The sequence below is a fragment of the Lepisosteus platostomus genome, chromosome 13, assembly GCF_059453375.1.
Source record: "Lepisosteus platostomus isolate fLepPlt1 chromosome 13, fLepPlt1.hap1, whole genome shotgun sequence".
In the NCBI taxonomy this organism is placed as follows: Eukaryota; Metazoa; Chordata; class Actinopteri; order Semionotiformes; family Lepisosteidae; genus Lepisosteus; species Lepisosteus platostomus.
This window is the reverse complement of record NC_142623.1, coordinates 42,285,279-42,312,565: the sequence shown is the minus strand read 5'-3', so window position 1 is coordinate 42,312,565 and position 27,287 is coordinate 42,285,279. Positions and strand designations below refer to the sequence as shown.

General features: G+C 48.0%; 1 protein-coding gene across 1 annotated transcript in view; it reads left to right on the top strand.

Moving 5' to 3' along the window:
* ppargc1b (peroxisome proliferator-activated receptor gamma, coactivator 1 beta) overlaps positions 1-27,063 on the top strand; it is a 67,752-nt gene extending 40,689 nt beyond the window's left edge. The window contains exons 2-12 of the mRNA XM_088604728.1: positions 4,068-4,253; positions 6,140-6,325; positions 13,178-13,300; positions 13,522-14,389; positions 15,265-15,310; positions 16,000-16,064; positions 19,394-19,898; positions 20,560-20,611; positions 20,997-21,115; positions 21,793-21,914; positions 22,759-27,063. Of these exons, the coding sequence (XP_088460854.1) occupies positions 4,068-4,253; positions 6,140-6,325; positions 13,178-13,300; positions 13,522-14,389; positions 15,265-15,310; positions 16,000-16,064; positions 19,394-19,898; positions 20,560-20,611; positions 20,997-21,115; positions 21,793-21,914; positions 22,759-22,850 (2,364 nt within the window). The 3' untranslated portion in view covers positions 22,851-27,063. The remainder of the gene's footprint in view (positions 1-4,067; positions 4,254-6,139; positions 6,326-13,177; positions 13,301-13,521; positions 14,390-15,264; positions 15,311-15,999; positions 16,065-19,393; positions 19,899-20,559; positions 20,612-20,996; positions 21,116-21,792; positions 21,915-22,758) is intronic.
* Positions 27,064-27,287: the final 224 nt, after the last annotated feature.

Below are 27,287 nucleotides of genomic sequence, written 5' to 3'. Positions count from 1 at the left end.
TTTGTGGGCTTCCTGGAAGGCAGGCTGAGTAAGCATTTAAGCACTTAACAGAGCCCGCTTTATGATCCGTAGTAATGTAAAGATTGTCTTATAGTATCCAGCTTGATTTCTTCAAATACAGCTTGCTCTCAGGTACTGCAACTGCAACAATAGTGCTTCTTAGCTGTCGATGCATGTGTCTTTTCACTGAGAAATGCACAGAGGTATTGTCCATTGCATGCTGCACCTGGTTGGATTGATTGCTTTGTTACAGAGGAGGGACTGAGGCAAGAGTTGAGTGTTTGCCAATGGTGTTGTACAGTACGTTAGCGACAGAGTGACAATGTGGTTCTGTGACTCCAGTGTCGACTGGCCCTCACACTCCCCCGACATCACAGTGGTCATCCTGTTGCTCAAATGAGCAAAGAGCAAAGTGTTCTAAAAGTTAAGCAGCAGTGAATGCAGCTCAGGGCAAGGCTTGTGTCTTACTATTTTGCAGCCACATTTCAGTATGGAAACTCAGCATGCGGTAAGAAGTGCCGCATGTTCAGAATCTGGTCTGGTGTTATTGGCTTACGTACGGAAGCCCTGATCATTCTGCACCCACATCAGTCATTTCAGTATCTTTTCAGTCTGCTAAGGATACTCTTTCTAAAGTCTGAACTGAATGAAGTGGGGGCGGGTTGGCTTCTCTAATCAAAGTGCGAATTTTTCTGTCCAGCATGTCTGAGCCCCAGACCTTCAGGACTCAAGGATGTTATATTGATTTAACGTAAATCACGCAAAAGAATCAGAATAAAAAAAAAAAAAGAGATAAAAGAGTGAGCCAGTCTGGAAATTACAGTCGGCCGGAAGAATTCATTGGAATTGATTTTGTTGGGTTCCTGTTTTCCTGGGAGTGTAAGCGGAGACGTGTAGCGCACTTGGATGTGTGTGTGTGTGGGGGGGGGGGCTGGAGCTGCAGCAGTCTGCTGAGCTGCGATGAGTCACCCAGGCACATGAGCAGGATGTGAGAGGAGTGCTAAAAGGGCTCACCTGCATCAGCAGCCCCATCCCCGATCCCCGATCCCCGATCCCCAATCCCTGCGCCAGGCAGCCAGGTGCTGAGCCACATCAGGCCACTGCCAGGGATGACTGTGGGCAGAGGGAGTTTGTGTTGGGGGAGAGAGGGGTAACACCGAACCAGAATCTCTCAAAGCCTTTCTGACATTTTCTGACGGATTCCAGGAGCGTCGTCTTCGGGAATAAACCTTAGCCGTCTTGGATTCTGCAGAAAACAGTGTTACTGTTGCAGGTTACTGTCGTCAGTCTAAAAATTGCAGTAGTAAGTCCGCTGCGAATGGGTTTGATGCAGGGTGTAAATGGGAAAACAAAGTTTGTTTCCCCTGTTCTTCTTTTTTTTGTTTTTTAAACATGCAGTCAGGAGAGCAATTCTTGATCTTCCATTTCCATTTCTGTGCACTTTCTAAATTTGTATGTGGGGGTGAATGACGTAATGTGTTACAAAGGATTAAGAAGTCAATAGAATCCAGTCATTTAGGCTGTTAGTCCTTGTAAAGAGCAGACCTTTCTTGGTTTGTTAAGTGAATAGCATACTTGTGTAATGGAGATGGTCTATATGCAGTGGTCCCCTTTATCAAATATGCATGGACAGTGTAATGCAACATTTATGCCTCTTACTCCTGTAAGCAACAGCATCACAATGGCAGCTGTCTGTTGGCTGTAATGTCTTTTTATTTAGTAGCTTACATTAAGATTTGCACATATCAGGTGCCCCAAAAATGTTTTTTCCCTCTCCACTTATCTGCTAGGATCGTGCACGAATTACATGCAGTGTAACAAGCTGTTACTGCTGTCAGTGACATTGTCACCCTGCCCTGCCGCAATAAAACGGTGAATCTTGACGTAGTGCTTATGCAGCTGCAACAACACCAAGCACAAAACTGAGCAGCACAAACACATGTGGTAGCATACACGTTGCACACACCTGGGGCACTGAAATGCTGTGGCTTCACGGCGCAGTGCCTGGGAGTGGGAGTGGCAGAGCTCGTTTATTCCGAGGGGCTCCGTGATGATTATGAGCAGCATGCTGGCTGCAGGTGACGTGGGCTCTCGTCTGCACCTGGCCCTGAGCTGTCAGCTCTGGATCCCCGGTGCGGGCAGAAGCTGCCCAGATTGTGAATGTTGCTAACGCTGCGGTTTGTGGTCGACCATGAGGGACTTTCGGTTATAATCAGCCGCCTCCCTCCTACTCCACCAACACACGGGCACTCAAAACAGGATGAGTGCTTGACACCTCTTCCTGAAAAGGAAAGAAATCTTCCAGAGTGTAAAAATAAAGATCAGCCGAGAACTTCCCACGGATATTTCTGTAGGTTTTTTTTTTAAAGGAAATGCAGTTTCCTCTTTTCCTCCCTCGATAGCCTGACTTCTGCTTCTGGCTGTGCTGCCCCCCCCACCCCACCCCCCGTTAGCCGTGTGAGTTACAGAATAGAAATCGAGCCGATGGTGCTGAAGAGAGACCTCGATGACTTCCTGAAAGCAGGCGGCCCGTAGTGGGCTAAGCAGCCTTGACCTGAGATCGTTGCGCAGTCGGACGAGATAAGGTACAAGCAAGGCAAGGCCAAGCAAAGAATGAACAGCAGGCCCAGATTGAAATCCGCTAGCTGTGACTTCCCTGCCTTGCAGGGCCTGACACAGACGCTCAAGTGGCTGGCTGGCATTTATGTCGAGGAGCTGTGGAAGTATTCTGGGAGAACTGCGCCTTTACATTTAATGCATGTTACTTGTAAAGCTGGTGGGAGGGGACGGGTACTTTAGGGTTCATATTTCTGATTTTAACCGAAGTACGAAATTCGGAAAATGGACTTGAAGCTCACTGATCTGGAATCTGATGTCTTTCGCAATATCGATTATGACAGCCCATGTCGCGAACCAGCTAGTGAGGCTGTTCGTTCCTCATCTGTGTACTAAATGACGGGTTGATTTCTGCTGCTCGGCTCTGCAGTCCTCCAGTGTCACTCAGAATTATCCTTGAAGCATGTCGGGCGCTGCTGTTTGGTCAGATATTTCATTTGACTAATGCGCTTTCCTGTGATCAGTTTGGAAGTAGAGAACGAGAGACTTGGCTTTTTCAGGGTAACAGAGTCCAGCCACTTTGAAATAAGCAGGCTTGTCACGCATGTGATATACAAAAGAAACTCATCACATGACTGCACCAAATTCCCGATTGGGAATATGGAAATCACATTGATGGCAAGCATTTTGTGTAGCAGGTACATTAACATCTTATTTAATAGATATGATAGTTAAATCTATCATGTTGATTAACTTTGCTGTGACAGCCACAGGCTAGGAGAGTGTACAGCTGCCACAAGAAGAAGCACAAGACGCATGACTGCGATGCTTGTGTGCGGCCAGTTGGGATCGTGTCCCATCCCTCTCGTGGAGCCTGGTCACTGCCCTCCAAGCCCTAGAGCCCACGTCGTCCCAGCTCATCCCAGAGATGTAAAACAGCACTTAATCCTGGTGAGCTGGGCCTCCACAGCATAACTGTCGCATTCTCATCTCACAAAAAAGCCGTTGTTCCACAGGCAGGATGAGGATGTGTGGTGCCCTTCGGGGATGCTGTCCCACTGGGATGGGCCCACCGGAGGGGCAGCCAGGGAGGTCCCAGGACTTGATCAGTGTGGCGCCGTGCAGTCAGGCTGCCATTGACCACTGCAGGGAGAGATCTGTAGACACTAGACACTCCTGGTATCTTGTTCCACACTTCCGCCACCCTTTGTGTAGTCACATCCGCATGGGGTAGTTCTGCCTTGAGGAGTGTGCTAGACTCGACTCGGCAGTTATCCACGTAGCCGGTATTGGGAAAAGGTCATTTCCAAAGGCTTGGAATGTGTTCCCACCCGTGCTGAGCGTTATTGTCTGTTTTCGTTTTATTCCTCTCGTGCGTTTCTTTCCTTTCAGCACTAAAGAGGTTAAGACACCACAGCTGGTGTGACTTCTAAAGCGTGTCCACAGGAGAAAAGGGCCCGCGGTCCTCAGCCAGCACAGCTCACCGTCCCTTCTCCTTGTCCTTGTTTCAGTACGGGGAGGAAGAGGTCTATTCTGACCGCCTGGACGCGGACTTTCCCGACATTGACCTCTCCCAGCTGGACGCCAGCGACTTCGACTCGGTCAACTGCCTCAGTGAGTTACGATGGTGCAACGACCAGTCAGACGCCTCCCCAGCCTCCAGCTGCTACAGCTCGGGGGACCCCGAGCTCTTTGAGGTAAGCTTGCCCCCCCAGTCCGGGAAATCAGCCAGCGAGTTCCTGGGACGCATCTCTCTAGTAAAATGCAGGTGTACTGTAGCTGCAAGAGTAATGTCTGTCAATTACTCCCCCTGTTGTACGGAGAGCTGAAAGCATCAGTACAACAGAGGAAAGATGACAAAAGCACTTGACGCTAACAAGCCAGTTAAGCAGGATAATTATTTTCAAGGGTGTGGCTTTGATGAAAGGGACAGAAGGGGATTTTGGGCTTTCTGTCTGTGGGTGCTTGAAACTCTCCAGTGGGAGAAAGGTGTTCTATTAACAGACATTAGTGCACCACAGTGGCACTGCTGTTGTTGCTGCAGTTAGTTAGTTGCTGCAGTAAGAATGCTTTGCCTGTCTTTTTTATGAATCATTCATTTACCGAAGACTTTTCAGCGGGAATGGGGAGTTGCCTTCAGCTGATGCAGCTAGGAGCCGTTGCACGAGCTCCAGCCCATGTATTGGTTTAAGAAACGCGCAGCGCCACGATCAGTGCTTCAGTGCAGGATTTGTCTTTTTGCGTGTGGCTTTTCATTCACTGATGTCAGCCTCTAGTTTTCATCTTTTCATTATATTATGGCCATAGATGTGTGGGGTTTGAATAAGGGATGTTCCCTGATGTATTCATTATGTTCTGGCTTAAGAGCTGTTCAGCTCAGGGCCCAGTGCAATTAGCCTTTAGCAGGGCAAAACAGTTTAAGGAAGGCTCTGTTCCTTTTATGGTAGCCAGTTAATTTTATCTGCTGAATTTTAAAAGCACTGACTGGGATAAAAAATAAAAGGAGTTTTTTGCTCACCTTTTTACCTGTCTTTTTAGACTGAAAGCTTACTTTTTTGGTGAAGTGATGTCTGCTACGTACCGTGGAAAACAGCACTTTCTAATCCAGGCACTTGGGATCTTATTGTTTCCTGGGATTTTTTCCAGCTAAACCTGATCATTAATTAAAGCAATTCTTATTGAATTAAAATTTATTAGCTAGGCTAGGCCCTTTTTCAGTTCCTAAAAGTTGCATATTTCATGTTGTACATGCATCTTTAATTCTTAAAACATTTACATGTGCAGTTGGTTGCAGCGTCTCGTGTTTCAGGTAAATTTGCGAGTCTAGCAAAAGTTTGGTAAATGAGCACGCAGAAACATAGAGCTGTAATTGAATGTAATTGTCTCATTTACACTTGAACTGGATGTTTTCCTTTCCTGTGTGAGATGTAACGAAGTTCAATGCACAGGAGGAAAACATCTGCACCACACTGAGGTTTGTTTTGCTTGCTGGCATTTAAATTAAGAATCGAATCAACTTGAAATCCAGTAAAAGGCAGGGAGATAAGAAAACGAAACTAGATCTTGACGTTTTAGAACAGCAAGGCTTATACTCAGTGGAAGTAGTAGTGCTTTTGCCTATAACAGAGTGCACCTGATGCACGTTAAACTCCAGTGTCTGAACACCAGCTCCGTTTGTGTTTTGCCGGAATGTGTTTAACGGTGGATAATATGGAGCTGCGGTGAATGGTTAGGTGTTAAAAGAGCCTGACGTTATGGATTTTTGTTTGCTGTGCTGCTAGACTTGGGATATGGGGAGTGACTATAATCCAGGGCAGTATTTTATTTAAGCATTGTTCCACGAGCGCTGAATGAGCACCTCACTATGAGAGTGCACGATGCTGAAAACGGGAATCTGAAAAAGAGATGAACTGAAAAGAGAAAGTGCTCGTGTGTTACTAGCTCCCATGGCACCATGCGGGACACTGAATTGTTGTGTTGCAGGGGACCAAACCCTATTTGAAAGAACCTCGATACCCACGATTGCGGGACGCTGATGGACGCGGAGGTGTCTGACTCGCGTGTTCTCTGCTGCCCCCCGCAGATAGAAGACGAAAATGCGGCGCTGCTGGCTGCTCTCACAGACAGCCTTGACGGGATGGTGGACGAGGTGGGGGGGCTGTCTGGGTTCCCCTCGCTGGGGGAGGGGGGAGAGGGGGAGGAGGACCTCCCCTTGGAAAGTGACCCCTTCCCAGCCCCCCCTAGCCCAGAGACAGAAGACCCGTCTCTAGTAAGAACCCTTCCTTCCTGTTTAAGGTGGATTTGGATGGGCCTCTGACTACCCCACAGCATGGGTATGATAGGCAACAAAGGTCTGAATTTTTTCTCATTTTGGGTTTTCCCATTCTTGTAGATATCACTCTAACAGAGCCCTTTTTTTGCAGGCTTGTTCCCCGGATCACCCTTTCCCTTTCCCCCTGTAGCGGAAAGGCCTGCCAGCGGCCTCCTGCACTGTGAGCGTCTGTCTCTCTCTCTCTCTCTCTTTTTCCCTCCTTGTCTGTGTCGGCGAGTAACGCTCTTGCCTCCTCAGCCTCTCCCTGCTGGGGTCCGCGAGCTGCTCTGGCCAGTGTCCCACCCCTGGGCTCCCTGCTCCCACCTCTGCTCCAGTCCCCTGGTTCCCTCAGCAAACAGGCCTTCTTCAGAGCCTCTGTTTTCCACTCACCTGCTCATTGCGGTTCTCCAGGGGCAGATCTGTCATTATGAGTCCCGCAGCCCCACACCGTGTTTATTCGCACCTAATTCTCTTAATTGTCATGGCAGCAGCGCTTCAGACGGAAATTTAGTCCTGCTGTGAAGCAGTGGGGGGGTGGGGGGTGGTGATGAAACAGATCTGGGTGGGGAGTGAGACGGCCCTCAGACACGAACAGCAGAGCGCCAAGCGTGGTCAAGTGTGTCCTGTCCCAATGGGACACTGGCCTCCAAGCTCTGCTTCCCAGCCTCATTTATTCGCCTTCTTTTACAGATCTGTGTTTGATTAGTTCGTCTGGCAGTGTGTGTAGAGGGTGACTAACACCATTCAGCCCAGTGTGTGTTACTGTTAATTGCTTCACCAGCTCGTTACCTTCTGTCCTCCACACCCAGAGAAAAATCACGGAACCACTTTTATCAAGTACTATCGCTTAGTGTTGATATAGGAGAATCAAGATTTACTTTACACAAAAGGTTTGGTTAGATTTCAGGCTCTGATGTTATTAAGGAGGCTGATCATATCCTGGGTTAGTAACTATTACAAACACAGCTTTCCTTCCCGTTTTGCATGTGAAAGCAGAGCTGTTTTTGTTATATTATTGGCTGAAATAACTGATTACTGGAGCTCTAGGTATAAGGATAGCTTGTAACTTTTCACTATAGGATGATGAAAGGTTCCTACACTATACAGGTATACTGCCTGGTGCTCTGATATGTGCCAGTGTGTCATACCATAGTACATCAGCCCCTTTGGACCTCCAGCTAGACGAGAAGACTGCTCTCATTAGATTCTGTTCAGCGCAATGCCAATTGCACATTTTAAATGAGAAGCACAGATGCAGGAATCCAGCTCTGTATCCCAGAGCTTGGGCAGTTATTTCATGAACTGCGCACACATTACTGTTTGACACAATTCTTCATGTGTTTTAGTTCACACTTCCAGTTTTATTTTTGCACTCCTCAGGCAGGTGTAAATGGAATCAGACCTGGTTTGGATACCTCATTAATGTGTTTTTTTTGTGCAATTATTAGAAAAATCAATTTGCCAGTTGGTAAAGCACCTTCAGATTGGCTTCTGGGAAATATCAGACCATGTCAGAAAAAAACCTTCCAGAAATTCTGACTTATTCAATCAGTCAGTCCTAGAAAATGACTAGTCCTGACTTTTCTGAAACACCCTCCAAACTCTGCTGAACAGTAGCTGACAGAAAAGAAAAACGGATTCAGTTCATTTCACTTGAAGGCTGTGCAGCTTATTGATGAATGGCGATGGACAAAAAAGAAAAAAAAAGTCACATTTCATGAATAGCTGATGCAGAGCACACCTAGGGAATCACGCTGTCAATATGAGGCAGCAGTTGTGTGCTCTCCTGTGTTTTTCCACTTGCCATGTCTTGCCTTTTTTGTTGCCATTCAGACCAGACTTTAATTTGATTTATTTCGAAAGGTTCCTGATGTTTTCTTCTGCTGTCACATGAGCAGTGACCTGTTTTTAATCCAGCCATGAGCACTGGATTTAATGCATTGCACGTCAGAGGTAGCACTGTGCATTTAGGAGAAGCAGTGGCACTGTGGTCATGTACAGTACCATTCAGTCAAAGGGTCTAATAAGTGTGTGGCGCACACAGTATTTTGCAGTGTTTTTTCTTGTCTTTTGACTCTAAAACCAGCCTGTGGCGACAGGAGTTCAAAATTCTAGGTACCTTAGCAATTTTCCTTTCCTCAAATGCAGTAAGTAATTGCATAATGTAGTTTTGGCCATTTGTAAATCATTTTTGGGTGTTGCATCACTGGCGTTTGCTGTGGTTAAGAAGTGACCTCGCCGTTTTCTCAATTCGAGATTTTACTCAATCTCGGCATTTTCTCACTGTATGTGGCAGTTGTGCAAGCATTTGGGACCGCTTGCACACAGAAGCTCCAACAGGATCTCACATGTGACAAACTCCTGCTCCACTCCAGCGTTTCTGGAGTGTTTGAATGATTAAATGGAGTTTTTAATGGAGGTTAGGGAAGATCTCTTTCAGCTCTGCTGCTTTTTATATCACCTCTGCCCCTTGTTAACTCCTCACTCTGCTGGGGGTCCTGACTTCCTGTCCTCTGGCCAGGTGGTTAAGCCCCAGCAAAGTGGGTTAAGGCAAAGCTGCTTATGTCTAACTTCTCGATACACATTCCCAAGCGCATTTTCTTGTGGGGTGTTATGCCCTCGTGAAATCTGTTTGTTACCAGATCACTTTCTGGAGAACTTTGAGTTCATTAGCATCTTCCGGCTCAACCAGCGGAGGACGGCTCGTTCGGAGACCACGGCGTGTCTGGGCCGCTTGTGCCCGGGGCTCGCGCTGCAGGGTGGGCTGGGAAGAGGGTCTCTCTGCGGACACTGCCTCTGGGCTCTCAGAGACAGGAGCTGGCTGGGTGATGCCGGAGGATCGCAGGGTCAGAGGCGCTCAGTCCTAGAGTGGCTGGAGGTCCCGCGTTCACTGGGTAGATGATCAAAAAAGAATTGGCGAACCTGAACTGAGCACCAACATTCCTCCGTTATATGTTTGGTGTGCCGCATACTTTCCAGTGAGCCCCTTTGACTGAATGGTACATTACATGACCACAATGCCACTGCTTTTCCGAAGTCCCTCTGATGTGCAGTGAATTAAGTCCAGGGCTCATGGCTGGATTAAACACAGGACAGCGGAGGAAAACATCAGGAAGCTTTCGCGATTTCAAGGTCATCATTGAATTCACTTTATTTAGTCAGGTTCGGAGGGAGAAATCAGTCAGCTTTAGGGTGACCATACTTTCCAGTTTTTCCCGGGTTTCCTTTTTGGTCCTTATAAATCTCTGTGTAGGAAGAATTATTTTAAAATAAGACGGCCGTGATTTTTCCCTTATTCTCCCCCCCGCCACCCCAATGTTTGCTATGCGAAACGGCTGCTGGGATTAGGAGAGTGGCGATCATTCGTGGGGGAGACTGTGTGCTGATTGTAGTCTTAGACCTGCCTTGTTCACCCCCCTGTTCGGTTTTCATTCTTAACTTTGTCTGATTTTTCCAAAGCACCCACCTCAGGCTCAGCCACGGTGCGAATTTCAGGGAGAGGACTTGTAGAAAGAGGTGCAGTAAAATTGGAATAATTCAAGTAAATTCAAGGATTTTTGAGGCCATATAACTGTTTGTTGTTTTGCAGATGCTAATATAGAAATGTGTACAGTATATGTAACACATTATATAGCATTAATACACAACACCTTTTTAATCGATATTGGTACAAATCCCGTCTCCCCCCTCGTGACGGAGAGAATATTCAGACCTGGTAGCCCCAGTCAGTACAAGGGAGGGCAACAGAGATTCAATCTGATACCCGCATCTTTTGAAAGAGTCCAGTGTGCTACACTGTGGAACTGTCAGCTTTCTGCAGGAGGCAAACAAGTTACAACGTGTCAGACGCTAGATTAAAAGACCTCTGTTTTCATTACTGTAACTGCTGTGCTAAAAGACAAGCATCACAAAGTGAAACTGCTGCTTCCAGCTTCCAGTGCTAAAATGCCATTGCTAGCACCCTGGTCTGCAAACAGCTACATCCCGAAGCCAATGAACACAATCAGAGCAAGTCAAACCCACCTACTGGCTCTTAGGTATCATGCGATTACAGTTAAAATAAATAATATAATGGGCTTAAGAATTATTGGCATTCTTGATAAATAAAAAAAATAGTATTACTCAATTGAAAATATTAGTTTTGAAATAATTGAGAATACATTATCTTTTTTCCCATTTTGGGGGCATAAAATATAGCTGTTGTGGCTGTTTTTCTTTATCAAGGGTGCCAATAATGATTGAGCCCACAGTATATACATTAAAGAATAATAATCCGTGTTATTATATATCGATAATAAATTATTAAAGAATACATAATAGCATTTATTACATGGGTACATGGGTGGGAGTGGAGCCATATCACTCCACTCCGCACCAGCAGCCCCACTGCACCGCAGATCAGGGGGAGGACTGAGAAACTGCTTCCCCAGCTGAAATATCGGGGAACTGCTGTGGAGGCCAGATTATTCATTAGCCAGAACACCAAGATTTAATACCCCCCGATCTTACAAAGACAGCCATTTTTAATAACCAAGCAGTCAGAACATCTAAAAGAAGGATACAGTTGGACAGTGTTCCCTGTCACTGTATCAATCCATGCTACTGGAGCACTGGATTAGAAATTTGGGTGCTTAGGAAAGATCACTGCCCTACAGGGCCAACAGCACCAAATTATTTTTTATTAAACTGAATTAACTTTTATTGCCCCCAGGGGCCTCTTTATCCCTTTATTTTTAATTGGTCTTGCACATCAAGAGGTCATAAGCTTCTTACATACACAACAATAATACAATTCAACAATGGTACAATACTATAATACAAAACAACATCACTCGATCAGAACTCTTCCAGCATCATAAGACTAAAAAAACAGGCAATTAGTTTGGAAAGAGACTAAAAGCAACATCAATGATAATAAGATCCCTGTCTGCAAACATTTTTTTCAATTACGGAGAACAGTTGTTGAGAAAGAATCCGAAAGCTGTCAAAAAAATAAGAACAGTATGTTACGTTTAGAAGGGCCCTCTCCATTGGGCTAAATCATTTAAAAAGTTCGGCAAAAATAGGGTTAAGGGAACATTTAATTGGTCATCTCTTCAGTGACTCTGAATGAGCTTAATGGAAAGAAATTTAATGTTTAAAAAAAAAAAAAAAAAAAACTCTGAAATGACATCCAGGAGCATAAAGGAAAAAAAAAACTCAGTACTTTCAGAGTGCCAGTGTGTCTGGGTGTTTGACGAATGCCACTGACATTAGCATCATAATAACAGTTAGTCCCAGGGCTCATTTACTGGTGGCGCGCAGCAGTGCAGGGCCGAAGCAGCTCAAACTCAGCTCACAGTGTTCATGCATACAGACACACAGGCGGGGAGAGGAAGCAGGCAGGGTCAGAAATGCTGTATGGCCTCTGTAACCTCACAGTGCTCCTACACCCCCTTATAACTGAAGACTAATGAAGGAAAGAGATCACTGTAAGTGACTAATTTTGTTTCCTCTTTTGTTAGTGCAGTACCTTTTTTTACTGCGCCCTAATGCCCCATCACACACAAAAATCATGCTCTTGGCCTTTCTCTTTGCTGTCTCAGACAAGGGATATTTGACACTGGCTCGTGGCTCCACCTTGAGTCCTTTTTCTGCATCAGGGTTTCTCTCCCACTGCTAAAAGCAGGCGACAAGACTGTTCTGTTGAGAACAAGGGGTGTATTGAGTAGAGAAACCCAGGAAACAGCAGACTGAAACACGGCCTTTCATCTGGGGGAGGCTGGACTCTGCCAAACCAGTTTGTACACTGAGCTGGAAACTAGAACACCCTTCAGATTTTATTCAGGCGATATTGAGAGGCATCATTGACCAGATTGCCAAATTGGCACATGTATGAAATTTTTGTGTTTTCTTTTTTCCTTTCCTCCTCTTTATTTTCACTGTTCATTGTGATCGCCGAAAAAATCTTAGTGCTGTTAAGCAATTTGCCGGGTCGGAATGTGTCAACAGAATCACATAAGCAGATCTGATTTAGCTGTGTCTGCACCAGGCTGGAGACAGCACTAACCCTTTCACATAACTGTTTAATCTGCGCAGGGAGACATTCAGCTGTGAACAGAAGGAGACAGGGAGCTGTAAAGAAATGCCTTTTCATAATAATCTGTATCATGTCACCTCTGCTGTCTGGAATCCTGTGATAGGGGAACCATTTGTTTCTGATGTTACAGTCTTCTATATGATATTGCAGTTTTTATATCATTTATAATAATATTTAATCTAAGGAGACTTTTAGAGATGGTGTAAATGGGAATCTTAAAATTTGAAAACAAGTGTTTTAAAAAGTAAAAACATCTTCTGTCGGCAGCAGTGAAGGTTTAATGATCTGTCCTCTAATTCCTAATTTCAAGACAAAGCAGAAGCCATGTTGTCCAGTAATCAGTAGTTTTTTCACTTGCTCTTTCAAAACCAGGCTCTTTGAAGTTGATTTTCAGGTTCTTGATATAGAAAATAAAATGTTCTGGTAAATAGTTGGCTTTATAAGACCTCATCTTTAAAAAAAATAAATAAAAAAAAACCTCTTGGCTGTAGCCGCTTTTAAAGTGATCTTGTAGAGCGTAGCAGTGAGAGTGACGACTTCCAGCGGAACGTTAACCTTCGAAGAGCCTGGTGTTCGGAGGAGTGGGTCGCAGTGTTACTTGTGTCCGGGATGTCGTATGTGGAGGGAGGGGTGGCTGGCTGGATAGGTGTGGGTTATTTTGATGTTGTGCTTCGTGTGGCTGGAGAGCCCTATGTGTGAATTACAGTTGTTCCCCCAACTTCTCCACACAGCTAAAGAAGCTCCTGCTCTGCCCCACCAACGTGCCTGTCAGCTATGAAATGCACAATCAAGGCACCACACATCGCCATAGCAATGGACACCCCAACCTCAAGCCCCAGAGGCCTTCAGTAAAGGTAATGAAAACGCCTCTTCGACTTTGCGGGGGCCAGAGCTGTAACATACAGTACCTCGTGAAAGCGAGCGCTGGAGTGTTACAGGTAGCCGGTGATCCTAGCCCTGCCCGTGGCCAGCACAATGTGATGAGTAGCAGTCCTGAGGAGGAAGAGTAAAGCATCATCATCCTCCTCACCATGCTCACAGGCGCACGGCTTGTCTTCTTCTGTGCCCCCCCCAGCCTGCTAGCGCTCAAGAGCGGAAGCCCAGACTCCCGCGTCCGCAGGGCCGCACGTGCACCGAGCTGCACCGCCACTTGACCACTGCCCGGGAGGCCGAGGACACCGGGGCGGAGAGCGAGTCGGAGGAAGAGGAGGAGGGGGGCTCTTCCAGCGAGGGCGAGGGCGAGGCCCCGGCCGCGCCCCCTTCCCCGCAGTTCAGCTCCGAGGAGGAGCTGCGCTCGGTGGTGGAGCTCGTCAAGTACATGCACACCTACTGCATCCCCTCGCGCAAGCAGCTCGGCGCGGACAGGAGGGAGCGCGAGGGCCCGGGCCCCGCCCGGAAGCTCAGGCCCGAGGGCCCGGCGGGGAGGCCGCAGCCCCCGCCGCCGTGCCCCAGGGCCGCCCCCCCCCGCTCCGTCTTCGCCCGCAGGAGGGAGGTGAAGGGGCACTCGCTGCTCCAGGAGCTCCTGGAGTCGGCCCGCCCCTACGACGTGAGCAAGCCTTACCGACTCCACGGCCCCCCCTACTCCCACGGCAGGGGAGCGGCGCCTCCGGACACGCCGCCCGGGCCCGCCCACGTCCAAGCCGAGCCCAGAGACTCGAGAGGCAGGGACCAGGCCCTGGCCTCTCCCCCGGCGCAGCCCGGAGCCGCCAGGCCAGCGAAGAAAACCCAAGAGGCTTCCTTCTCAGTGCGGCGGTCCAGGAGGCTCGCCTCCTTTCCCGGACGCTTCGCCAAGAGGCCCTGGGCAGCGGGGGGCCGGGGGAGGGCCGAGACGGGCCCTGCCGCCCGCCCCGCAGAGGAAGCTTCCGGCGGGGGCGCTTCCTGTGAGGCGGGCCGGACGGGCCAGCGGCGGACGGCCGCGCCCAGCTCGCCGTGTGGCCAGAGCGGTAAGCATGAAGGCGCTCCTGGCTGTGAGAAAGCAGAATCTGTGATTGGCGTCCCTGTCAGCCATGTGTCTGTGGTATGCACACCTATGTGGGAGAAACAATCGACACGTACACATCGATTCCTCTTTTATTACGTATTTGTTCTTGATTGCTGTTCTGCCAGCTATAAAACAATAGTAATGTCCAGTTGGATCTATGTGAGCTTTTTCATTCCATCCCAGAACACTTCATATGTAGGAAGCTGCCCACATCACCACCTCTCTGGAGTGCAGCCCCCACCTGGTTGACACTCAGCAGCCCCAGTACGCAGCAGCTGTAGTTAGAGAGGTTTTGAAATTGTGTCACCAATTGAATAATAGCTTTAGGACCCCCTAGAGAGGAATTTCGCCAGGACACGTGGTCCAGAAGGATGAGCACCACCTACTGGTCCACCATCAACACTTACAGCTGCATCCTAGTTTCCTCATTGGTCTTCCATCCCAGTACTGAGCAGGCCCCGAGTTTCATGACAGGAAGTATTGAAGATAAATAATTTGTCTGTGTGTCTCATCAGGAAAAGTTAATGCTTTATTGAGTTCTATAATAATGTAAAGATTTTTCATTATCATCCCCATTTCTTGAAAGCACAAATCAAAGATCTGATGCGCTTGAGTCAGAGGGTGAATCCACAGAGGGTGTACAATCTCCCTTGGCTACAGTATATCCAAATTCTACCTTCCAATCTATTATCTTGAATTTTCATCAATATCAAGACATAGCCATAATAACAGAGAGAAGGTGAGATTTAACCTACACTCTCTCTCTTCTGGAAATTTTGTTAAACGTGGATGTTATTAAATGAACTGCAACTAATGTTTTTATTTTTCTGATTCCAGAGAAGCGTGCCTGTCTGTGTCTGCCACTGACTCCGAAATCCACAGGGTGCGTGTCACAGGCACTAAATCATTTTATGTTTTTGGATGACATCCATAAGCTAATAAAACTGTCTATAATGAAGATTTCTAGATTCCCTCCACCCCCATGATTACTGTTATAAAGCACAAAAGGTTGTGGCTGCTGTAGAGACAAAATGTTCTTTAAAAATGGGCAAGGGATTTCAGAACTACCCAGTGATGCAGGAAGAGACTTGCCCGAAGGCACACAGTGGGCAGACAGCTCTCCTAATTCAATTACAGTTTAACGCGCTGTTTCTCCACGTCTGCACACAGGAAGTCTAAAGTGTGCAGTCTGCTGGATTTCTTTAAATGTTTTTAATTTTACCATTCTCTTTTCATTAAACTTGGGTTCTGGAAATTGAATTGCTCGAGAAGAATTGGCCTTCAGAGAATGGTTGTCAGCTATTACCTGTGAGAAGGTCAAGTAATGTAAAACAGCATAATCTGCCAACGAAGGTCCATAATTCTAAACGTCTTTTCTGAATTGTTCTATTACCAACTGCAAAGACAGAGAATCCAGCATACAGTAGCTGTACTCCCTTTAAATTGTTGTTTTTTTGCGATGATGGGATCCCAACCTTTTTTCAATTTGTAATTGACTGGTTTTGACTTGTCGTTATCAATGCAGAGATACTGTATACTGATAACTCCACCCTTTTCTTTCTTTGTATTCAGGGAAACACAATACGCTAACAAGCCCTTCGAACAGACACTAAGTGTGGAGCTGTGCGGCACAGCAGGTAATTTTTGCCAAGTTTTCCATTTTCCTTTCCTTCTGCTTTAAAACCTTGCTTTGCAGTTTGGTGCCTTTTACTATCTCATTGAGATAGGATTGATATATATTTAACAGTGCTGGGGTATCTTCTCACAGAGTGGGTTTACAGACTTAAAGAAACAACTGCAAAAGGATAAACTAACTCCTACTGTCGCAAAACAAATGCCCGAAGTAAAAGACCCCCAGGAAAACTGAGGTTTTTCAACTTTTATTTTGTGTGCCTCTTTTTGGGGAAAAAAGGGCTATAATTGGAAAGCGATGGAGATTATTTTGTGACTAATCCTCAAAGTATTTCTGTTAGTATTTCTTCTTCTAAGACATTATTAAAACATGTAGTCACAAGATGTGTCTATTATCCTTTATTTAGTTTGCTGTATTTACAGCTTATATTAAGAAGATTTTTTACCTTATAAGGCAGGTCAGTTAAAAACTGACTGTCAAACTGATGCCTTTGAAACTGACTCTCTTAAGTCTCCCAGTGACCCCAGTGTAAATGGTCTGGGAAGCACAGTCTCCCAGTGACCCCAGTTTAAATGACCCAGGAGGACCAGTCTCCCAGTGACCCCAGTCTGAATGACCCAGGAAGCACAGTCTCCCAGTGACCCCAGTCTGAATGACCCAGGAAGCGCAGTCTCCCAGTGACCCCAGTCTAAATGACCCAGGAAGCGCAGTCTCCCAGTGACCCCAGTCTAAATGACCCAGGAAGCGCAGTCTCCCAGTGACCCCAGTCTGAATGACCCAGGAAGCGCAGTCTCCCAGTGACCCCAGTCTGAATGACCCAGGAAGCGCAGTCTCCCAGTGACCCCAGTCTGAATGACCCAGGAAGCACAGTCTCCCAGTGACCCCAGTCTGAATGACTCAGGAAGCGCAGTCTCCCAGTGACCCCAGTCTGAATGACCCAGGAAGCGCAGTCTCCCAGTGACCCCAGTTTAAATGACCCAGGAGGACCAGTCTCCCAGTGACCCCAGTCTAAATGACCCAGGAAGCGCAGTCTCCCAGTGACCCCAGTCTGAATGACCCAGGAAGCGCAGTCTCCCAGTGACCCCAGTCTGAATGACCCAGGAAGCGCAGTCTCCCAGTGACCCCAGTTTAAATGACCCAGGAGGACCAGTCTCCCAGTGACCCCAGTCTGAATGACCCAGGAAGCGCAGTCTCCCAGTGACCCCAGTCTAAATGACCCAGGAAGCACAGTCTCCCAGTGACCCCAGTCTGAATGACCCAGGGAGCGCAGTCTCCCAGTGACCCCAGTCTGAATGACCCAGGGAGCGCAGTCTCCCAGTGACCCCAGTCTAAATGACCCAGGAAGCGCAGTCTCCCAGTGACCTCAGTCTGAATGACCCAGGAAGCACAGTCTCCCAGTGACCCCAGTCTAAGTGACCCAGGAAGCACAGTCTCCCAGTGACCCCAGTCTGAATGACCCAGGAAGCACAGTCTCCCAGTGACCCCAGTCTGAATGACCCAGGAAGCGCAGTCTCCCAGTGACCCCAGTCTGAATGACCCAGGAAGCACAGTCTCCCAGTGACCCCAGTCTAAGTGACCCAGGAAGCACAGTCTCCCAGTGACCCCAGTCTGAATGACCCAGGAAGCGCAGTCTCCCAGTGACCCCAGTCTGAATGACCCAGGAAGCACAGTCTCCCAGTGACCCCAGTCTAAGTGACCCAGGAAGCACAGTCTCCCAGTGACCCCAGTCTGAATGACCCAGGAACCGCAGTCTCCCAGTGACCCCAGTCTGAATGACCCAGGAAGCGCAGTCTCCCAGTGACCCCAGTCTGAATGACCCAGGAGGACCAGTCTCCCAGTGACCCCAGTCTGAATGACCCAGGAACCGCAGTCTCCCAGTGACCCCAGTCTGAATGACCCAGGAAGCGCAGTCTCCCAGTGACCCCAGTCTGAATGACCCAGGAAGCGCAGTCTCCCAGTGACCCCAGTCTGAATGACCCAGGAAGCGCAGTCTCCCAGTGACCCCAGTCTGAATGACCCAGGAAGCGCAGTCTCCCAGTGACCCCAGTCTGAATGACCCAGGAAGCACAGTCTCCCAGTGACCCCAGTCTGAATGACTCAGGAAGCGCAGTCTCCCAGTGACCCCAGTCTGAATGACCCAGGAAGCGCAGTCTCCCAGTGACCCCAGTTTAAATGACCCAGGAGGACCAGTCTCCCAGTGACCCCAGTCTAAATGACCCAGGAAGCGCAGTCTCCCAGTGACCCCAGTCTGAATGACCCAGGAAGCGCAGTCTCCCAGTGACCCCAGTCTGAATGACCCAGGAAGCGCAGTCTCCCAGTGACCCCAGTTTAAATGACCCAGGAGGACCAGTCTCCCAGTGACCCCAGTCTGAATGACCCAGGAAGCGCAGTCTCCCAGTGACCCCAGTCTAAATGACCCAGGAAGCACAGTCTCCCAGTGACCCCAGTCTGAATGACCCAGGGAGCGCAGTCTCCCAGTGACCCCAGTCTGAATGACCCAGGGAGCGCAGTCTCCCAGTGACCCCAGTCTAAATGACCCAGGAAGCGCAGTCTCCCAGTGACCTCAGTCTGAATGACCCAGGAAGCACAGTCTCCCAGTGACCCCAGTCTAAGTGACCCAGGAAGCACAGTCTCCCAGTGACCCCAGTCTGAATGACCCAGGAAGCACAGTCTCCCAGTGACCCCAGTCTGAATGACCCAGGAAGCGCAGTCTCCCAGTGACCCCAGTCTGAATGACCCAGGAAGCACAGTCTCCCAGTGACCCCAGTCTAAGTGACCCAGGAAGCACAGTCTCCCAGTGACCCCAGTCTGAATGACCCAGGAAGCGCAGTCTCCCAGTGACCCCAGTCTGAATGACCCAGGAAGCACAGTCTCCCAGTGACCCCAGTCTAAGTGACCCAGGAAGCACAGTCTCCCAGTGACCCCAGTCTGAATGACCCAGGAACCGCAGTCTCCCAGTGACCCCAGTCTGAATGACCCAGGAAGCGCAGTCTCCCAGTGACCCCAGTCTGAATGACCCAGGAGGACCAGTCTCCCAGTGACCCCAGTCTGAATGACCCAGGAACCGCAGTCTCCCAGTGACCCCAGTCTGAATGACCCAGGAAGCGCAGTCTCCCAGTGACCCCAGTCTGAATGACCCAGGAAGCGCAGTCTCCCAGTGACCCCAGTCTGAATGACCCAGGAAGCGCAGTCTCCCAGTGACCCCAGTCTGAATGACCCAGGAAGCGCAGTCTCCCAGTGACCCCAGTCTGAATGACCCAGGAAGCGCAGTCTGAGTGACGCTGGTCCAGATGTCACCGGACTGCAGCGTTGTGTTTTGCTCCTGTTTTTCAGGGCTCACACCTCCCACAACACCCCCCCACAAGCCCGTGGAGGACGACCTCTTCAAGCCCGAGGTCAAGGGGGAGTCTCCGCCGAAAGCGTCCTGGCCCCCCGCGGGGTCGGGAGGAGGCCGGCTGGCGTCGCGGAAGCTTCCGGAGCAGACGGAGCTGTACGCGCACCTGAGCAAGGCGGGCGAGGGCGCGGAGGGGGAGGAGCCGGCGGGGCAGGCCGGGAGGGCGAAGGGGGGCGGCGCCCGGACTTTCGGGGACCACGACTACTGCCTGCAGAGCGGGGCCGGGGAGGGCCGCGGCCCGCAGGCCCAGCTCGTCCCCGGGGCGCCGCCGGAGTGTTTGTACAAGCTGGGGCGCAGCAGCTCGCCGTCTCCCCAACAAGCCTTATCCCCCCACAACGCTGGGCAGAGGGCGGAGCGACCCTCCCGGCCTCCGACGCCCAGCCGCCGCGCGTCCTGCTGCCCCTGCAGCCCCTCCCACTCCCCCAGCGGAAGGCAGAGCTTCAGGTGAGAGGCGTGGGGTACGGGACCCCCGGCTGGTGGCTTCGTCTCGGGAGACTGTGGCCGTCACCGAACTTGGTCCCCAGTAGGCCGCTGTGTCAGCAGGCGTGGGCTGCAGAGGAACAAGTAGAGGTTTATCCCTGCTGAAAAGAGTTTCGTTGCCATCGGATGGGGCCTTCTTCAGATGTGGTCACCTGCGGCCGAAATGTTATGTTTCTTTTCTTCTCATTTTCGGCCCGAAATAAACCTTTGCTTGTTCCATTACTGAAGTGATTCTGACAGTTACGCATGATCCTCCGGGTTGCCAGTTTCACGTGGAAGCTCGGCCTGGGCAGATCATTGTTTGGTTTGTAAGTGTTTCCTATTGGGCTGCTGCAGCGCCTGTGTGACGCAGAAAAGACGGGTCTCTGAGCCCGTTTTCGTGGTTCACTCTAGCCAGCGGAGATCAGAGGAGGTTGAAAATAAATTAATAAATAATAATAAATGCCATCATGCGAGAGAAATGTACAGATTATTCTGTTTTATTCATGCCTCTAGTTGCACACTGTTTTTGTCAGTTGTAGGCTGCGGATTACGGTTGTTTTTAAAATGGAGGAATGTTGATTTTGGTTTATTTTCTGAATATTCCCACCCCAAAACACGAGTTTTTCTTTCTCTGTCCCCACAGCTGTGAGAATTCGGAGACGTGTCATGGAGAAAAACAGAGGAATAAAGCGAACGTAAGTTTCGGAAAGAGCCCAGCCATGTTAAAATAACCAACCTTGTCACAAAGAGGGTGTGTTTCGCAGAAGGAGGCAGACTCCGGGTACTGGATCTGGTTGCTTGACCTTATGCATCACGCAGGTCCTGACACAGATAATCATGCAGAGATCAGCTTCTTGTACCGCTGCTGTAGAAGCATTGCAAGACCGTTGTTTCAGTGAGCTCAGTAGGTTAGGCAGTTGATTTCTCCATAATGACAGCTGTACAGCAAAGGCCCCTAATGTAGGCTTGGTGACAGGATGTGTTCTGTTTTTTCGGGTCCCCGAACTCGGTCGTCTTTCTCTGTGATGGGGTACTTCGGCGCCGGGGCTCTGACGGTCTCGCTGCTCTTTCTCTGCCCAGGACGAGTGCCGCGTGTTCTACATTCACAACCTGCCGAGCGGCATCACGCAGACGATGCTGCGCCGGCGCTTCGAGGCTTTCGGAGAGCCGGATGAATGTAAGGTCATCATAAAAAACAAGTGAGTCCAGCTCCGCCCCCTCGGCCCGAGGATCGCTTGGCACAGCGCTGTGCGCGGTGAAACAGCACGCGCAGAGCATACCAGACACAGGAGCAGCAGGCGGATCGGGGCAGAGAGGCTTCTGCAGAAGGCCGTCCTGGATGGGCGCTGTGAGGTTCAGTCAATTGGACCCTCTTGTTCACCTGTTCAGCACACTGAACCACAGGGGTCCCTAGGGAAGGTGAACACGAGGGCCACCCCACTGTTCTGCAGATTCAGGGGGGTTTCTGTCTCCCCCTTGCCCACCTCCTGCCCCCCGGTTTCCCTTTTTGCCACAGACGTGGAATTTCAGGGGTCTCACCAGGAGACCTCAAGCAAGGGAATTCTGAAACTGGTGCTGATCAGTTCATGAGATATATATATATCGCTTTTTGGCTTTCCCGCGTGTCCTGAATATTCCTGACTTCACAGCTGCTGCACTTTATAGGAACCAGGCAGAATACTTCACAACCAGTGGCTGGCCCAAACTGGCCCAAACAAGACTAAAGAGGCAAGCAGCATACTCCTCAATTGTGTGAGCAACTTTTCAACCTGGAGTGAATGACGGGACGTGTCGTCCATACTGATGAGCCCTGGTCCTCAGTTTCCATAGTTACACCAGTGCAGTTATCAGGAACCTTCTTTTTGTCTCTTGCCAGCGAGCGATGTGGCGTTATCACCTACCGACAGGCTGAGAGCGGGCCAGGACCACACAGGAGACGAGAACAGTCCGGCTTCGGGGGGCTGCGCAGGTTCTGCAGGAAGCGCTACATTGACCTGGGTATGTCACTGGAAGCATGACAGGCGTCCGTCATCAGGCCCATACTGTATGTCTGATTTAAAAAGAAGTCTGGGTCCTGACTGACCATGTGGGCAAACAGTGGGCTGGCTGCCCACTCCAATGACAAAGTAATTACCAGCTTACCTGCAATGGAAAATCCAGCCCTAGATCTTGAGTATGCCATGTGAAAAAGAGTCCGTGTTTCAGTATTTTCAGAACAATACAAATCTGAGGGCTATGTGGTCTTGTGGTCCGATGTTTTTAAAGTTTTAATCCTCCCTGCCGAGACCCTTCAGATTAAGACGCAGTGAGCTTAGCGCAGTGTTCCCCAGACTGTACTGGCTCCTGCGCGATCAGCCAAGCAAGAGTGGTCTCTACCAGATGGAGAGCACCTACCACAGTGTAAGCAGAGATGAAATTACAGTACGGGGGTGGCTCATCCTGACAGTGGAAACCTTGCACTGAAAATAACAGAGATCGCCCTGATTATTACACTTGTCTCCGTTCTGTGCTTCCACTGGGGATCGAAGGGGTCCCCAGCCAGTAGAGGCCAGTGAAGCTACAGGCTGTGGTTGCTCGATGAAAAGTGAGACCCGCTGCAGAGGAATCTGTAAACACGAAACCTCTGGAACTCAGAGGGGCCGGTGAAGGAGTCTGTGACTCACAGTCGGCGGACAGGTCGGAGGAGCGCTCTCGTTTAAACCAGAGGAAATCCCGGAAGGAAATGCGGTCCTGGGAATCAGTTGCCCGCTTGTTTTCTTTATTTTGTGGCGCGCTGTTGCTGTTGCTGTTGCTGTTGCTTGCCCCGTGTGCATTAAGCATTGAGCACCGTGTTTCTCCCCAGATGAGGCCGGCCCTGGCCCGGTGAAGAGCAAATACGATGCTATGGACTTCGACACCCTGCTGAAGGAGGCACAGAAGAGCCTGCATCGCTGACAAGCCTTAAACCCAATGAAGACTCACTCGCCTCAGTACCTCAACCAGGGCACCCCTCGTAACTGTTTACGTTTTTAACTTCGGGGGGGGGGGGGGGGGAGAAAAACCGAACAGACCTTTTCTCTGGAAACTGAGGAGGGAGGGAGGTAGAAAGAGAAGTTTACACTTAACACGAAGCTGCTTCCTGTGTGCGTGTTATCAGAATCGCCTCGGCCCCCTTTCCAGAAGAGAAACGGCGGGGGGGGAGGGGGCTTGGGCAAAGTAGCAACAGCACTCTTTCCATTGGTCGTTGTGACGTGCGTTAATGTGTGTGTGTGTGTGTCGATTTACTGTCGGTGGGTTCGCAGCCGCGTTCGCCGCCACGTTTGTCTTTGTGACCAAACTGCTTTGACGTAGCCAGAATTGTGGATGTAAAAAAAAAAACCAACCCGTGTGCATACTACAGTATAAAATAGAAAATAAAATCACAGAAAAGCAATTGACAAGTTAGAGTTTACAAGTCTTGGGGGGGGGGGGATAACTTCTTGTTTTGTAATTTTAGTGCTTCCTTAATTTCATCTATGCACTCGTGACAAGGTAATTGTCTGCTCTTTCAATCCCCGTCCTTCCCCGTCTGTGGCTTGGCTGCTGGTCTCCAGCAGGGGGCGCTGAGGGAGCCCATGGCTCTTGCTGGGACGAGCGATAATCGACTTGAGAAAAACCTGGTTGACGTTTTTTTTTTGGAACAAGCAGCATCGAAGAGTACGTGTGCTTTCTGAAGTGGCTCTAATCTTGGGGGGGGACCATCAAGGTTCGTCTAGTATCCATAGACTGCTGCGGCCACGTGGATTGAATGAATCTAACCTTTGACGTTCAGAAATCCTGTAGATGAGGACCAGAACCAGGACAATTTTGTGTCGAAGACGACCAGTACATGAACACTAAACCAAATAGCAGAGAAAGACCGCTTTCGAAATGCTTTTGTTTCTAAACGCTCCTTCACCCTTCCGCTTTCTGTCTTCAGGAGTTCCCCAGCAGCGAGGTATTAATGGGATATTCTAGGAGCCTTTTGCCCCTGCTGCTGTCCATCTTCAGGCATTACTGTACATCGTCAGAGCTCTTTTGCGACAATAGCAGTCAGCCTCTGGATTGCTGCGTTTCCGAGAGAGAATGTTTCTTGCGTTCAGTGGCGAGAACCGGGAAAGCCAGAGATTCTAGAACTGTCCTTGCCCCCAGGAATCCAGAGGGGTTTCTCTACCTCGTTTACAACCTGTCTCTCTCTCTCTGTCTTTCTGTAGCTCTTTCTTTGCCAACTCGGAGAGCACTTGCCTTGTGGCTGAACTAGCTCTGTCTGTGTGTGTGTGTCTGCCCGTCTCTGTGTACGGGCGCTGAGACTGCAGGGGACTCTTACCAGTTTTCCAACTCGCTCGCTGTCTCCGTCTCTCCATTTTCTTAGCCTCCTGCCGGTCCTCCTGTCTCCAGATCCCAACATGCAGTCTAGCCCTTTGTACTTGTGAGGGAGATGGGGTAAGGGAGGGACTGTATGTGCCCCTCTGTTTTAAATTTTCCTAGCCTGCCTCCAGCCACCCCCAAAATCTTTCTCCCTCTTCCACATCTCCTCTCCTTCCACAAGGGAATGTTTACATCACATGGATTCTCCTTCTTTATTAGAACGCACACTAAGTACAAAGACGCCTTATTCAGTGTTCGCAGTACCCTACTAGGAGGTGCCGTGCTGGCTTACCTTAGTAGGTTACTTATTTAAAAACTACAAGCATATTTAGTGTTATACATACTTCAAAAATTAGTGGCATCCATGTTTCGTCATGGACCACAATGTCCTGAATGAGCATTTGTACTTAGTATGTATACTACTAAATAGTGAGAGAATGTGCAGGTTTACATAATTAACCAGGTTGGAATGGCATATCTATGGTGTATATATGGAACCATGCCTAGATGTAACATGAAGTGTATTGTTGTGTACTCTATGGCTCTGTGTAAATGTATTTAATGATGGTGGTAGGTAATAATCCTAATTTAATGTAAGGGGAAGAATATGCCTATTGAATCGTGGCTTGGCCTGTCAAAACACCGGTATGAGAATGCTTTTAAACAGACATTAAACTATTGTAGTCTGTATTTTTAAACTGCAGTGGATGAGAAGTTCAAAATCGTGCTCACAAACTCGTAAAATCCCAGCTGATGGCAAATGTCCTCTGCTCCAAAATCAGCCTTTTCTACTGTGGAAAGGCACAACATTTAAAAAAAAGTAAATTTGCTATTGAATAGCATACTGTGTGTGGATTAGATGAACATGGCAATATTTGATTCACCCTGGGCCATAGAATTCCCCATTTTGGAAGGTAGAGGTTGGTGTAACAATTGTGTGTTCATCAGCTGGATAGCTACTTGTTTGAGTTTTGGTAAGTTATAATGCTAATTTATGTTACCGGCACTGCTGGTATCAAATTTTAACTTAGAAGCAATTACAATGAATTCTAGGGTCTGTGCTGGTTTTGACTGAATTTTATTTTAATGAAGGTCTTGAAAGATTTGTGTAAAAGGAAAAAAAAAACATTGTTTACTTTTGCCATACCAAGGTTCAGGATGTCAGAATGTCTGAATCCTTTTTGGCATTAAAGTACCACAAAAAGGGATAAAAGTAAAAAATGTAGTAAGGAGAGCCTTAAAATAACTGAGTGAACATAAAGCTACAAATTGCTTTTATCAATACTGTATAATCTCCTTTTAAATGTCCTGTGTGTTTATAAATCACAAAATAATTAAAACTTTTAATACAGCCATATTATAAACAGTATATATACATATATATTTGTGTGTGTGTAGATAGATATATAGACGAATATATAATTTCTTACTGAAAGCTTTAATGTTGACCACTGTCTTCATTCATTTTAAAATTATTGATCATTTCAAGCATAATCATTGGTCTTTCGTGTGTGTGTGAAACAGCAAAAAGATTTCCAAACATTTTCACGGGCTGCTCAGAAAGAAAGCAATGCAAAATGTGTCAAAAAATACTTTCTGTTCATCAGTAATCTCACCAAAAAAATGGCCATCAGCTGACTCCTCTGAAGTCCAATCGTAACCAGGGTCCAAAATCAAATTAACGTCTTTCAAACAGCGTTTTAACACCATGCGCCCCACAGCCGTGTCAAACAATGACGTACTATTTCCCCCCTAGCAGAGTTACATGGAAACGCTCCCAATTAAGATTCCAGTCAAGATCTGAGTTAATTGGATTTTGGATCCTGCCTGAGTTTCCTGTAACAGTAGCCGGTTTAGTGCGACTTCCTGTTAGGGACATGATTGATGAACGAGGTTGTTTCTTTACAGGCAAAAACGCTTGAAGGATATTCTGAGCTGTTTTTTTGGTGTTAATACTGGTTTCCTCTCTTGGAGTTCTGAATGCCTGCTGTGCGTCTCGGGGTTTTTTTTTTCTGCCGTCAATCTCTGAAATCGCCGTCGGTCGTTGTTTTCAAATGTGAAACGCCCGTGCCACTTCTTGCCGGGGAGAGTGGACTGTCCCCATGCTGGGAGAGATTCTGGTCAAGTGGTTTGTTTGTTCATATCTACTGTACATCATTTGATCAGAGGTGATCATATGACCACGTTTTTATCCTCGGAACATCCTTCGGAAGTACATTCGCATTAGTACTCTCTCTGTACTCAAGGTCCATGGTATGACGTGTATTAAAAAGGGCATATTTTTTTACAGTTTTGTGTCTTTTCATCTAACAAGACGTTCGCAACCTGATTTTTTTTTTAACATTTGTTTTGGTATACAGTATTTGACTAGTAAAGGTTTATATTTTTTACATACGTTGGTTTTTATTTTATTTTTATTCTTTATTTAAATGGCACTTAGCTGGAATGTCTTTTAATCCTGTTTCTTATCCAAATCGTGAGATTTCATACGTCTGGGAAGTGTGAAGACAAAAATGCATTTCTGTATTTTTTGAATCGTTAAAATGCTCTAGTTTCATAGATAATTTTACCAAAATAGCTGAAATTATCTGATGTGATAAATTCTATTTTAAGTCATGTAAATAGTTTTAAAAGAAGAGAAACTGGCTTCCTTTTAAACTAAAGAAAATTTCTCTGGAGAGATTGTTTACATTATTAAACTGTAGAGATGTTGCTCATAAACTGTAAAAATAAATATATTCATTGATTTCTCCTCCAAAAAATAAAAACCTTAATGAACAACCTTAAGACTCCTTTATTGCAGGTCCGTACGTGTTTCTGTGCGAGAAGGTAATTATTTATAGCAGAGCCACAGTGCCCTTCTGGGTGTGGTCCCAGCTGAGCTCTGAATGACTTAATTAGACCAATTAATTGTATAATTAGTGCAAATTAACATGGTTTCCAGGTGACTACTCCAGGACAAATTTAAAGCTTTTTCTAAAACCAAGAGAACTCTCTTTGTAGGGC